This window comes from Podarcis vaucheri, assembly GCF_965113315.1.
Source record: "Podarcis vaucheri genome assembly, chromosome: 7".
In the NCBI taxonomy this organism is placed as follows: domain Eukaryota; kingdom Metazoa; phylum Chordata; class Lepidosauria; order Squamata; family Lacertidae; genus Podarcis; species Podarcis vaucheri.
Window position 1 is genome coordinate 75080213 of NC_138765.1, and position 14776 is coordinate 75094988.

General features: G+C 46.6%; 1 protein-coding gene across 1 annotated transcript in view; it reads right to left on the reverse strand.

Moving 5' to 3' along the window:
• VWA1 (von Willebrand factor A domain containing 1) overlaps positions 1 to 14776 on the reverse strand; it is a 37892-nt gene that overhangs the window by 16099 nt on the left and 7017 nt on the right. The window contains exon 2 of the mRNA XM_082230188.1: positions 3287 to 3850. Coding sequence (XP_082086314.1) covers positions 3287 to 3850 — 564 coding nt within the window. The remainder of the gene's footprint in view (positions 1 to 3286; positions 3851 to 14776) is intronic.

Consider the following 14776-nt stretch of genomic DNA (forward strand, 5'->3'; position numbering starts at 1 on the left):
CGCTCCTGCTCATCTGTTAGACTTGACCCAAGGGATGGATGGAGGAGTCTAACTCCCAAGTGCTTTTCCCACAGGATTTAGACCCTCCACTCCCCAGTTGACAAGTGGAGAGTCCAAACTTGCTGGTCAAGGAGGAGTGAGCCCTGCCCATCAGCTGATGTCACATTGGCTGTCACCACCCAGTGACATCATCATCCAGCGACATGGCTGGAGAGGCAAAGATTAGTGGGCCCCAATTGAGCCATGACTGACTCATAGCTGTCCTTGGAGGTGCAGGTCAATTCTGTGTCCAGGGCAGCTGTCTACCAGCTCCATCTGGTACGCCGGCTGAGACCCTACTTGCCTGCACACTGTCTTGCCAGAGTGGTGCATGCTCTGGTTATCTCCCGCTTGGACTACTGCAATGTGCTCTATTTAGGGCTACCTTTGAAGGTGTCCTTCAAAGTCAGTTGGGCTGCTGACTGGGAGTGGCTGCTAAGACCATATAACACAGGTCTTGAAAGACCTACAATGGCTCCCAGGGTGTTTCTGAGCACAATTCAAAGTGTTGGTGCTGACCTTTAAAGCCCTAAACGGCCTCGGCCCAGTATACCTGAAGGAGCGTCGCCAGCCCCATCGGTCAGCCCAGACACTGAGGTCCAGTGCCAAGGGCCTTCTAGCAGTTCCCTCACAGCTAGAAGCGAAGTTACAGGGAACCAGGCAGAGGGCCTTCTCGGTGGTGGCGCCCATCCTGTGGAACGCCCTCCCACCAGATGTCAAGGGAATAAACAACTATCTGACTTTTAGAAGACATCTGAAGGCAGCCCTGTTTAGGGAAGTTTTTAATGTTTGATGTTTTATTGTGTTTTTAAGATTCTGTTGGGAGCTGCCCAGAGTGGCTGGGGAGACCTAGCCGGATGGGTGCAGTAGAAATAATATATTATTATTATTGTTATTATTATTAGCCTCGTAAACTGTTGATGTTGATGTTTTGTTGTTTTATCATCATCATCATCATCATCATCATTATTAATATTCTGTTGGGAGCCGCTCAGAGTGGCTGTGGAAACCTAACCAGATGGGAAGGGTATAAAAATATTATTATTATTATTATTATTATTATTATTATTATTATTATTATTATTCCTGGTGAAATGAATTTGTGCCAGAGCTGTGGAGCAAAACAAGGCTGAGGAAAGACTTTAGCTGCAGAAGGGACTTTAAAAAATAATAAAAATACATGAAATAAAAACCATCCCCTAAGATTAAGGAGCACAAAGGTGCCAAGGAATGGCTGGAAGCTTCCCCAGCTCCATGGTAACCCTCGTGAGTTTCCAAACCATTAGCAGCCCCAAGAACTGCCTGCAGCTGCAGGGAAAATGTCCAGAGTGAAAGCAATAAAGGAGCAAGGAGGTGCCTTGTGGGTAATAGACATGCAAGCAAGCTGGATCAAGGGGTTTCGGCCTTTGCTTGGGGAACGAGGCTTGTGATCTGGAGCGCGCTGGATTCCCTTCTCGAAAGATGGACCTCTTAAGAGAGAGGGATTTAAGAAGGCATCATTTTCCTGTTCTGCCCTGCGCTCGGCGCCCAGTTTCCATTCTGCTGCAATTTGTCTTCTGTCAAAAGTTAGGTTATTCCTCTCATCGTCTGCTGTGCTGAAATCATGTAACTCAAGTAACGGATCATGTAAGCGACACTGTCATGCTATTCTGCCCCATTCATTTCGAAGCAAAGAATGTGTAATTCAAATTGTGGGTGGGTGCCTTGTTTGCGGACTAAAAGCAATGACAAGATTGATCGCTGATCATGTTTGTTGAATTTATTTCCATTCTGGGCATGGCGCAGATACACAAACACTGGCCATTTCCAACCCTGCTTTTGCTTCCATTGGAATTTCCTGAGTGGTTTAACAGTACTTCCTTTCCCCCTAGGAACTCTGGGAATTGTAGCTCTGGGAGGGGAGGGAAAGGGGTCTCTTAACAGCTCTCCTCACCCCTTAACAAATGACAGCTCCCAGAATCCTTTGGGGGAAGCCATATGTTGGAAGCCACCCAAAGTGGCTGGGGCAACCCAGTCAGATAAGCAGGGTACAAATGATGATGATGATGTAGATAACTGTTTAGAGTGGCATACAGTAGTAGCTTGGGTTACAGATGCTTCAGGTTACAGACGCTTCAGGTTACAGAAGCTTCAGGTTACAGACTCTGCTAACCCAGAAATAGTACCTCAGGTTAAGAACTTTGCTTCAGAATGAGAACAGAAATTGTGTGGCGGTGGCACGGCGGCAGCGGGAGGCCCATTAACTAAAGTGGTACCTCAGGTTAAGAACAGTTTCAGGTTAAGAAGGTACCACTGTAATAGTATGGTGTGAATGTGGCCTAACTCAGGCATTCCAATGGGTCTAGCACTGGATACAACCCACAGTTTGGAAACTATGGGGTATAGCGGATGCTGATCCTGCTCAGACTAGGCCCATTGATGTTAATGGACATGGCTAACTTAGGTTCATCTGTTTCAATGGGTCTGCTCTGAGTTGGACTTAACTGAAGATAACCCTGTGGAATTTACCTCTAAGTAGATGCCATGAATGGGATTCCACTCTCAAAGCAGAACTGCAGGAATGAAATTGAGAGAGTCATTCTTAATTCATAGTTAGGTATTACAAGGTAAAAAAAGGTAAAGGATTGGACGGTTAAGTCCAGTCAAAGGCGACTATGGGGTTACAGCGCTCATCTTGCTTTCAGGCCAAGGGAGCCTGATGGCACTGTGGTCTAAACTGATGAGCTTCTTGGGCTTGCCGATTGGAGGGGCGGGGGTTCGAATCCCCACGACGGGGTGAGCTCCCGTTGCTCTGTCCCATTCCTGCCAACCTAGCAGTTTGAAAGCACACCAGTGCAAGTAGAAAATAGGTACCGCTGCGGTGGGAAGGTAAACGGTGGGAAGGTAAACAACATTTCTGTGTGTTCTGGCTTCCATTATGGTGTCCCATTGTGCCAGAAGCGGTTTAGTTATGCTGGTCACATGACCCGGAAAGCTGTCTGTGGACAAACGCCAGCTCCCTCAGCCTGAAAGCGAGATGAACCCCAAAGTCACCTTTGACTGGACTTATCCGTCCAGGGGTCCTTTACCTTTTTACCTTTTATGTATTATAGTAGGCTTTGTGTATGTGTCAATTTAATGTACCCACAATGTACTGGGACTTCCGCCAAACTGCATTCTGGGACTTGGGCAGGCCAGAGACAAGACCCAACAGATCTAGTTCTGATCTGGCCGGGCATTTGTTTGTTTTGACACACTACCCAATTACCTGCAATGGAGTCTCTCAGGTCCTTGGTAATGATGGTCAGGTCGTCCACGTCCACAAAATGCAGGTGTTTCTCCGGAGGTTGGCTGGCAGCAGCGGACAGCTCCAAGTAGTTCCCACGCCCGGTGCTGACGATGAAAACCGTGACCCCCATGTCCTTCAGGAGCTGCATTGGCTGGGAGATGTCGTCTGTAGAGAAGCCGTCGGTCACCCACACCATCACCTTGGGGACATCAGCCCGCGCTCCGGCCTTCCCACTGAAAAGCATGTCTTTGGCGAAGGAGAGGGCTTTGCCTGTGTTGGTGTCGCCCATCACCTGTTGGATGCTGCGAATGGCATGCTGGACCGCCCCGGTGGAGAGGTAGCGGTCAAAGGGGAACTCCATCGTGGGCATGGTGCTGATGTGGACAACGCCAGTCTGGACATCGTGTGGGCCGAAGGCAAATGGCCTGAGGAGGTCCGCAATGAACTCCTTGACCCGGGAGAATTCGTAGTAGGAGACGCTACCAGAGCTGTCCAGGAGGAAGAGAAGGTCCCCTTCTAAATCCGGAGCGATGGGACGAGGACCTAGAACAGGCACAGGATGAGAATTAATGGGGCAGAAAGGGCGAAATTGACCGGGAAAATCAGAAACCAGGAAGAGAAGAACTTTAAGAAGGAACGGGGAAAATTTACAATGTGTCTCAGAGAACACTGTAAACAACTAAAAACTTTGGCAGCAGTTGAGTAATGCTTGTAATGTACTAAAAACTAAGGTAAAAATGGGTTATTTAAGAAAAACAGAAAATAAGTGGCTGAAAAAAGATGGATAATAGTAACCATGGAAGGGCAGAGGATTCAGGGAATCCTAAATGACGATGTTGGTGTTTAATGCTTGAATTTAAATTTGTAACGTAAAACTTAATAAAAAAAGATTTTACAAATAATCATAAGAGAATTAATGAAGCAGAACCTAAAGAAAAAATTACATGTAGGCTCTAATCTTACTAGGGAGTAAGAGCTGTTGAGATCAAAGGGGCTTACATCGGACTAAACATGCGCAGGGCCTTTGACCTGTTTGAGCAACGAATCTTAAATTTTGCACATTGGATTTTGGGCCTCAAATCAAACCTTTTCCCTCACCCACTCAATCCAAAGTTCTGTTAGGGATTGGGAAAAAAAATATCCAACCATCTGAGGTTCCCGGTTGCCTCAATTCATGCATTAAATGTAATACAATCTTTCATCATTGCTGTTGCAAAGTGGTCTGCCTGGGTCAAATTGTTCCCAGCAACACTGGCTTTGGGATATAGTGATAATGGAGAAAATGACGCATAATTTTAGATTTCAACAAGGTCTGGAACCTCCAGACGCTTTTAAAATATGACTGCTTTATCACATATAGAGTGGAACCGCCGTTTTAAAGGCAGCCCCCGTCGCAAGTCTGGAAAATCTGGAACTGTACTCAATCAAATAGCACAAATATTCCTTCTTTATTCTTTAATTGCTCAGACTCCATTACTTAACCCATGTTGAAACTGCACTTATTATACGTGCATATTTTTTGGGTTTGGCCTTTAGATTTTCATCTCTTGTTATAATTGTTCTCTCTGTCTTACGTATGTACAGTGGTACCTCAGATTACATACGCTTCAGGTCACAGACTCTGCTAACCCAGAAATAGTGCTTCAGGTTAAGAACTTTGCTTCACAATGAGAACAGAAATCGTGCTCCGGCGGCACAGCAGCAGCTGGAGGCCCCATTAGCTAAAGTGGTGCTTCAGGTTAAGAACAGTTTCAGGTTAAAAACGGACCTCTGGAATGAATTAAGTACTTAACCCGAGGTACCACTGTACATCATAAAATGAAATAAAAAATATTCCCCTCCCAAAAAAAGTCACTCCCAGCTGCAGTGATTGGATGTTTTGTAGCTGCTGTGATTCCTTACCTGTGACCTGGTCTTTCCTTCCCCCCTTAGAGAACCAGCCAGGCTCCCCATCCCATCTGCCTTTTCTCTCTTGGACATATTGCCATTCCAGGCAACGTTAACTCCTTCCCTGCCACAACATACTCTCCGACTGTTTATGGGGGGAATTATTGTTTCTTAGTGGGGATCCTCCATGCCTCTCTGCCTGGCCATTCAAGACTTTTCCCTGGCCACGCCCCTCCCCAAGCCATATCCCACTTCTGACACCATGTGGCATCAACAGAGAGTCAGGACACTGCATTGGGAGAGAGAAAATCTTTTAAGCCTCAGCCCAATAAGCCAGAAAGTCCCGTCAAGCGTTTTCCCTCATGAAAGCTCTCAGGGATAGAAAGTGGGGCAAAGCGGGGGACAAAGTCTCTCTCCTCTCCAACTCTCACCCTTGAAACAGGGGTGGGGGACCTTCTGACAGGCTGGGGTCCACATTCCCTTCTGGGCAAGCTTCTGGGGACCATATGGTGGCAGTGGGCAGGGTCAGGGGTCAAAATGGGCAGAGCAATGCGAGGGATTTGGGGCATAATATCCAACTCTCATCTTGGGAGAGGTTATGGAAAGCTGATTTAAAATTCTCGGCATGCTGTACGTTGAAAGAAAATTATATGAAAATGATGTACCGTTGGTATCTAACTCCTAGTAAGTTAGCAAAAATGTCTAAGACTAAGACTACAAATATCTGCGGGAAATGTAAAGAAAAAGAAGGCACCTTTTAGCATATGTGGTGGATGTGTAAAAGCATTCTGGGAAATGATATCTAATGAATTGCAACGCGCAATTCATACTGCAATGCGCTCTACGTGGGGCTACCTTTTAAGGTGACCCGGAAACTACAACTAATCCAGAATGTGGCAGCTAGACTGGTGACTGGGGGCGGCCACCAAGACCACATAACACTAGTCTTGAAAGACCTACATTGGCTCCCAGTATGTTTCCGAGCACAATTCAAAGTGTTCAAAGGTGTTGACCTTTAAAGCCCTAAACGGCCTTGGCCGTTCTGCCCGGACACTGAGGTCCAGCGCCGAGGGCCTTCTGGTGGTTCCCTCATTGTGAGAAGCAAAGCTACAGGGAACCAGGCAGAGGGCCTTCTTGGTAGTGGTGCCCACCCTGTGGAACACCCTCCCATCAGATGTCAAAGAGATAAACAACTACCTGATGATTATTATTATTGGGGGGGGGAAATGTTTAAAATAACTTTTATAAAACAACAACATAGTGGCTTTTTTATTAGGAATTGTAAGTGCTGAAATTCCAAGAGAGCAGAAAAGACTTTTTATGTATGCGACGATAGCTTCATGGATGTTATTAGCCCAGAAATGAAAGGAAGATAAAGTCCCTACCAGAGAAGAATGGCAAATTAAATTGATGGACTATGCCAAGATGGCAAAACTGACCGGAAAGCTCGGGAACCAGGAAGACCAAAACTTTAATAAGGAATGGGAAAAAATTATAATTTACCCTAAAGACCACTGTAAGCAGATGAAAACACTAGCATACTGCAACAACACTTGTAATGTAACAAGAGATATGGACATAGTGGAGTTATAAAAAATTTGGATTATTGAAAAAAAATGCAGCAGAAAAGGTTTAACAACAGAATCCATGGAGGGGAAGGTGGGAAGTCCAGAGTTTCGGAACTCTGTGGATCCACAGGAAACTGTGGATATGTTGTGGTGTGATTATAATTTTCAATATGTACAACCAAATAAAAATATTTTTTAAAAAACAAACAAAATGGGTGGAGCAATGAATGCAAATTTTACCTTTGCCCTCTAGGCTGGTTTCTTCAGCCATACTCACTCACCCCTCTCTATCCTCTATCCAGGAGGATAGAGACATGACTAGAGTTCACCAGGCAGGTGGGAAAAAACTTGAGAGAGGGTACAGAATGGGATTTGGGTGTGACCTGGGGAGAGTTCTGAGGGCCTGATTGAGGGACTTGGAAGGGCCACTTTTGGCCCCACAGGACTGAAGTTTCCCACCTCTGATAAATATCTATTATTCAAAATAAAAATAGTATTACGAAAAAAGGGACACACATATCCAGCACGTGTCTTCTCACAAGGAAATGGATCTGGTATAGCCTCATGGAGAACCATGCAGAACAATATAACTCTCATGACTTAGCCAACAGTGAGGCCTTGTCAATGAATAACAGACAGTCTGAAGGAAGTCATGTCCACAGGTGCCTTGGTTTTACTAATCCCTTTCCTCCTCTGTGCTAGACAATCGTGCCTGGAAGCAATGAAAGGCAATTTAAGTCTCCAGCCATAAACTTCCTGGCACATATCCTCTCACATACTCTGCCGGAGGCAAGAAATTTGCTGGGCCACGGACTGTCCCGAGCTGGGAATATGTTCCCTCAGCCTATGTGTCAACAGGAGAGAAGAAGCTAAAGCCAATTTGCTCCAGTTGTAAGCGGGGTTTGCTGCGGGATATGGGAAAACCTACCCCCAAATTATATTTGCCTGAGAAGGGGTGGTGTCACCAACATTTGGGGGTAGTTCTAATAATACCGTGAATTGTTTTCTGCAGCTTAAAAACACAAATAAATACATTATTCCACCTTCTGCCAGTTGAAACCCTTTCACTCCACCCAGGGAATATTTTGGAAATGCTGCTTTAGATTATGGGTGGGCAACTTTGTTTTCTGTTGGGGACCACATGTCAACAGTGTGAGAAACTCAGATATATAAGCTAAGCACCAAATGGCTCCTTAAACTAGGGTTACAGTCGCCAAACTGGAATAATATCTAGTTGCCATTTTGGAGCCAGACAGCTTGAGAGTCGTATTTTTTCAATATGACTTTTGGGTTCCTGAAATCCGTTCTGAGTGTGCAGATAAAATATCATGGGGAGAATACTATAGGATGTGTTGTTACTGTGTGAAAACAGTCAAGATCCAAGGACCCCCAGGCATACGTCTCCAGATGGTGAAGACATCAGACTGCATCCTGGGGTTGCAAGTGGCCAATAGCCAGGCTCAAAATGCGCCTGGAGCCTGGCGAATTTCGAACATTGCATGCCAACTGTGAGAGTCAAAATACCAGAGTCAAAAGAGGATTCTCTTAGATTTTGCTTGAGTTTTCTAAGGAGAAATAGAAATACAGTGGTACCTTGGTTTACGAACTTAATCCGTTCTGGAAGTCCGTTCTTAAACCGAAACCATTCTTAAACCGAGGCATGCTTTCCCTAATGAGGTCTCCTGCCACCGGTGCCCTTCCACCGTTCGGATTCCATTCTTAGTCTGAGGTAAAGTTCGCAAACCGGGACACTACTTCTGGTTTTGCAGAGTTCGTAAACTGAATAGTTCGTAAACAGGGCTGTTCTTAAACCAAGGTACCACTGTAATATGTACAGAAATGCATATACTAGGGTAAAGTGTGTAGGGAGACGTCTATACTGTACTAGGAAAAAAAATAGATTGCAAAAATGAGCCTGTTAGAAGAAACTGCACAGAAGAATTTGGGGGTAGATGCTCAGTGTTTGAGCATCTGCTCAGCATGCAGAGAGTGCCAGGTTCAAGTCACAGTATCTCCAGCTAGAACCAGGAATGTTCCCTGTCTGAAACCCTGGACAGTTGCTACTGGTCAGTGTAGAACAGGGTTTCCCAACCCCTGGGAATCTCCTGCTGTTTTTGGACCAATACTCCCATCATCCCTAGCTTGCAGGACCAGTCATCAGGGATGATGGGAATTGTAGTCCAAAAGCAGGTGGAGATCCAAGTTGGGGAAACTGCGGTGTAGATAATACTGAATCAAATGGATCCAATGGTCTGACTCAGTATAAGGCAGCTTCTTATGCATATCGGGAGAAATTCACACTCAAATGCTGCCGCATTTTTATGAGGACTTTTCAGAAAAATTGCAAGCTGGTGTGCAAAATGGAACTTAGAACTGGAAGAACGAAAAGCCGAGGAAAAAAAAAAAAACCACACACACATGGATAGATTCACCCCTCACTAGGAGATGGAGAGAAGGAAAACAGGGATAATGTTTCAGCGCAACTGACTCAGGTTTACCACGCCAAGAATGTGTGTGCTGGGAGGAGGAAGATGAAGGAAACTGACCACAGTTGTGAAATGGATGGTTGGTCGTATGCAGCTGTAGAGAAAACCTCAGACTCTCTCGGGGACCTTAAATTACATTTGATGGAGAAACTACGAGAGGGGAAAATGCACCTGAAGAAAGGAGGAAAGAGAAACGCAATATACCCTTCAACCTTTCACAAGTGGAAGCAGGGGTGACCCTCTTGGGACACCGTCCACTGTTACGTCACACGTCCATGGTGGGAGGGGCCTGAGGCAAAAGTGGGTGGAGCAACTACAAATGCAACTCTTTTTTTTGTACAAGGGATGGAAGGATCTTTTGGCTTCAGTTCTCCCACTTTCTCATTTTCTTCCAATCTTAAATTCAGTTCTCCTTATTCCTACAGCAATTTTCTTGCAGATTATGCCCAATGAACACATTTTTAGAGGTGGCTTTGATTCACGTACACCTTTTTGCAAGAAATTTCCCCTGATAGAATTCACTTCTCTCAGTTATTTTCACTAATATCTTCATAATTCTGCACGGCTTCCCTTGATAGATGCACCTTTAGAAACATCGTTCGGTTGGAGAATTTGGTCACAAAATTCAGATGAGTGAGAATTTCGAAGGAGGGCTGTGCATATATTATTCCAGAAAGTGTGAATTTGAGAGATTCAGTTTTCAGTGTGAACGGAACTGAATTTATTCTCCGCCCTTGCCTTGTATGGTAGATCATGCTAAAGTCAGAATCTGCTACACAACTTCTCGTGCACACAAACATTATTCCATCCTTCGTACTAGCAAGCGAGGGACTTTGTGGTTCAAAAGACATTCCAGCCAGGTGGAAAGCACTTAGGGAGACTGGCGAGGAGCATCGCTTGTGGGGAGTCCCAAGATCTGGAAAGAGAGGCTGGGGGGTGCCTCCAATTCCTGAGTCCAAAATTCCATTCCCCTGCACCACCCATTGCTGAAAGTTTGACCCAGTTTGCAACCTGCCTGCACTCCCTCCTGCCCAGCCACCCCGATCTTTCTTCAGACTGTGTGACTGACCTTTCAAAGATAAGATCTCTCTGCTTTCTTGTGGGGCTGCCTTGAAAAGTGGCCTGGAAATATCAACTTGGTCAAGAATGCAGCCAGCACGTTGTTACATGAGGTCCAAAGATCCAAATCGCATTGCCCTGGTCTTACAAGATCTGCATTTGCTAGCTATCAGTTTGCCAGCAAAATTTAAAGTGCTGGTTTAAATTTGCATGTTTAGAATGTGGCCATACCAGCAGCTATTCCATCAAGCTTGGCAGCAGAGGAAATATAGGGAAGCAGGCCCTGTTCATGTGTTCTACTTAAGAGACCAGCAATGGCTTTGCTCTCTTTCCAGTTTCATAAGAACGTATGACAAGCCCTGCTGGATCAAGCCATGGCATCCTGTTCTCACAGTGGCCAACCAAATAATGACGATGATGATGATAATTTATTTATATCCCGCCCTCCCCAGCTGAAGCCGGGCTCAGAGCGGCTAACAACAATAAAAGTAAAGTAATTTACATAAAATCACAATCAATTAATTGAAATGCATTCTAAAATCAACTCATTCTAAAATCAAATTAATGGCAACCATTGGGCTAGAGTTCTGTGAGGATTACCGAAGGAGGGGGTCAGACTGTGCCTTGGCCAAAGGCCTGGTGGAACAGCTCTGTCTTCCAGGCCCTGCGGAAAGATGTCAAGTCCTGCAGGGCCCTAGTCTTTTGTGACAGAGCGTTCCACCAGATCGGGGCCACAGCCGAAAAAGCCCTGGCTCTGGTTGAGGCCAGCCTAACCTCCCTGTGGCCCGGGATCTCCAAGATGTTTTTATTTGAAGACCATAAGGTCCTCCGTGGGACATACCAGGAGAGGCGGTCCCGTAGGTATGAGGGTCCTAGGCCATAGAGGGTTTTAAATGTTAAAACCAGCACCTTAAACCTGATCCTGTACTCCACCGGGAGCCAGTGCAGCTGGTATAGCACTGGGTGAATGCGATCCCACAGCAAGGACCCTGTAAGGAGTCTCGCCGCAGCATTCTGCACCCGCTGGAGTTTCTGGGTCAGTCTCAAGGGCAGCCCCACATAGTCTCCAACCAAGCCCCAACCAAGCAGGATCCAAGCAATGTTGGAGGCAGTGGTTTGTGTCCAATGAATGCTAGCCCTACCCAGAGCAGACTTGCTGAATGCAGGCGAAACCAGCTAGAGCAAATTCTCCTCCAAAGAGATTCTCTTCAGGTTCTGCAGCTCTAATCTACAGAGGAAGCGGGGGGTCTACAGTGGTACCTCAGGTTACATACGCTTCAGGTTACAGACTGCGCTAACCCAGAAATAGTACCTCGGGTTAAGAACTTTGCTTCAGGATGAGAACAGAAATCGTGCTCCGTTGGCGTGGCAGCAGCGGGAGGCCCCACTAGCTAAAGTGGTGCTTCAGGTTAAGAACTGTTTCAGGTTAAGAACGGACTTCCGGAACGAATTAAGTTCTTAACCCGAGGTACCACTGTAATGAGCATTGAGGTCCCAAATCATCTGGAAGCTGCCAGGATCACAAAGACTGCTCTAGGTGAAGAGCTTGCAGTTGGAATAAAGAAAAGCCCATTCACAGAATCACAGAATCATGGAGTTGGAAGAGACACCAAGGGTCATCTAGTCCAACCCCCTGCGATGCAGGAATCGCAGTTAAAGAATCGCTGACAGGTGGCCCTACAACCTCTGTTAAAATAGCTCCAATAGAGGAGCGTTCACCAGCATCCAAAGGAATCTGCTCCACTGTTGAGCAGCTTTCACCACCAGAAGGTTCTTCCTAATACTCGACCCAAAAACACAGCTGTCTTGGGATCACTGCAATGCCGTTCCTCACCCCACCCCGGTTAATGGCACACCCTCCTCAGGCAATGGAAGCTGCCCCACCTAGCTGTTTAATTAACCTCTTTCCAGGTTGGGTCTCTTAATCATCAAAGGATGGGGAGGAAGGCATACCAGCTACATGACAAAGCTCCGCAGGGAGCAGCAGGGATAGTAGGATGAGGAAGAACAGAAAACAAACTGCCTGATATCCCATCATGGAACCTCAGAAGGTGCTGTTTCTTCCTTGCCTCGGGCTATCGCAGCCACCTCTGCCTGCTGGAAGGCAGAGTCTGTTTGAAGCGGCAACTTGAACACAATTCAAACTTGTGTTCTGTCAGAGGGAAAAGGAAACTCAGGCCACATTTGGCCCTCCAGGGCTTTCTGTCTGGCCCTCAGGACTCTCCCCGTGGCACACTGCCTTGCTTCCCCGCTTGTACCACTGCATCAGCTGCAGTGCAGCTTGCTTCCCGGTACTGCCTTGCTTCCCCGCTTGAGGGCTTGGGACATGTCCTTAAACTCTACGAATGCCTCTTGCTTGCTTGCAAGGATAGAAAGAGGGGTGCATAGAAACCAGCCTTCATTGACATTTACTGTCCCGCTCACTTGTTCCTCTGGCCCTGCCCACCAGCGGTGAATGGCCCCTGGAAGGTTGTCTGGAAGGGAATATGGCCCCCTGTCTATAAAAAGGTGGCCCGCTCCTGTTCTGTCATATCCAAAGCTACCTCAAACCTCCATCACTTCCCTGATCAATACAATGACATGCTTTAAAAACCAGGACGGATGAAAGATCGTTTGACCCATTCTGCAAGGCTTAGTGGGTTAATTGATTCATCTACTGAACGAAGGCGTCTGTGGGTTAACAGGGCAAGTCGTAGCCAACGTCACACAGATAGCTCAGTATTGTCGACACGGACAGGCAGGAGCTCTTTGGACGTTGAGAGAGGGGACCATTCCTAGTCCCTACCTGGAGATGGCAGAGATTGAACCTGCGCCCTTCTGCATTCAAAGCGGATGCACTGCAGCTGATGCAGTGGTACATCTGTCCATGTAAACATGCTGTAAGCAAAACAGACCCCAGTTGGGGGAGATGAGCTGTTCTGTGGCTCCAGTAGGGAGAGTTTCCTTTTCCTTTCTTTTTTATAGGGTTGGAAGCCCAGACTTGCTGACTAGAAGCTGCTATACGGGCCTAATTTGGGGATATTCTGGAGGATGAAAAGCCCACTTCATTAATGTCTTGGCTTTCCATCTCCCAGCTTTATGATTCCAGGATGCTGGCTGCCAATTAAACCGTCACATTCCCCATAATAATATAGAGAGGGGGCAAAGCGGTCTCTTGCTCTGCGAAGTGCGCCTGGAGCCAATTGGCTCTTGGTGTTTTTTGGAGCTGTGCTTTACGATCCCAGTCCTGGAGTTCAGCCTTGCCAGAAGGAACGGTCGGGTTTTCCAAAAAGCCCCCCAAACAGAAGCAGCTGGGTCTGTTCTAATGATGCTTGATGCTGACAACTATCTCAGAGCAGAGCCAGATCTGATCTGATGCTGCCAGCTGATCTGAAAGAGCGAGGCGGATGGAACAATAATTTATCTACTTGTGGGCCTCCCTGCTGCGATGCGTGGCAAAAGCGGCCGAGATCAAGCAGAGGAAAGCAAAGAGGATGAAAAGTGCACCTCTGGCTGTGAGCCAGGTATGGCTAAATAGATCCTGCATGTTCAAAGGCAGCCTATCTCTGAATACCGATTGCTGGAGAACAACAGCAGGAGAGGGTGGCTGCCTTCGTGGCCTCTTTCGTGGAAGCCACTGTGGGAAACAGGACACTGGGAGGAAATGGAGACTTGCTCTGATCCAGCAGGACTTTTGTTCAGTGACATAGCGTGGGTTGCCAGTGCCTGGGGAAAGACAAGCTGCAGACATCCAGGCACCCATCGAAGCTCAATTAGACACGGAGGGCTGTACTCATCCTTTGTTTTCTCATTTCTGCTGGTCAGGATATCCCTCCCCCCCACCAATCCCATCACACTACTGCAATTCTCAGAGGGATTGATTGCTAAGCCACTGTGGGAATTGTAGCTCTAAGAACTCTCAGCATCCTTAACAAACTACAGTTCCCAGGATTCTTTGGGGGGAAAGCCATGACTTTTCATAGTGGTATGATACCACTTTAAAAGTGGACCTTAGGCTGGTGGCTTTTCTAGCTGACATCCAGACACAACATTAGCTGAAGGAATGTGTTGCTTTTTCCTGTAATCTTTTTAATTATTATTTTTATTATTACATTTTCATCCTGCCTTTTGTCCAAGCAGCTCAAGGGTGGTGTACATGGTTCCCACCACTCTCCCATTTTATCCTCACAACAACCCTGTGAAGTAGTTTAGGCTGAGAGATAGCGACTGGCCTGAGCTCATCCAGCTAGGTGGGGGATTTGAACCCAGGACTTAGTCCAGCGCTATAAACCACCATGCCACAGAAATAGTCCTGAGGAAATCTGAGCAGATCTCTCTACCTGCCAGGGAGACACAATATCAACTGTCTCCATGACCTGCTGCCTGCCTTTCAAGCATGTGGGAAGAAGTGCAGACAAGAGGAGAGGCAATATTTGTTGTGGCCATGTAACCGAAATGAAGAGTTAAATTCAACCCTCTTCATCCACCCA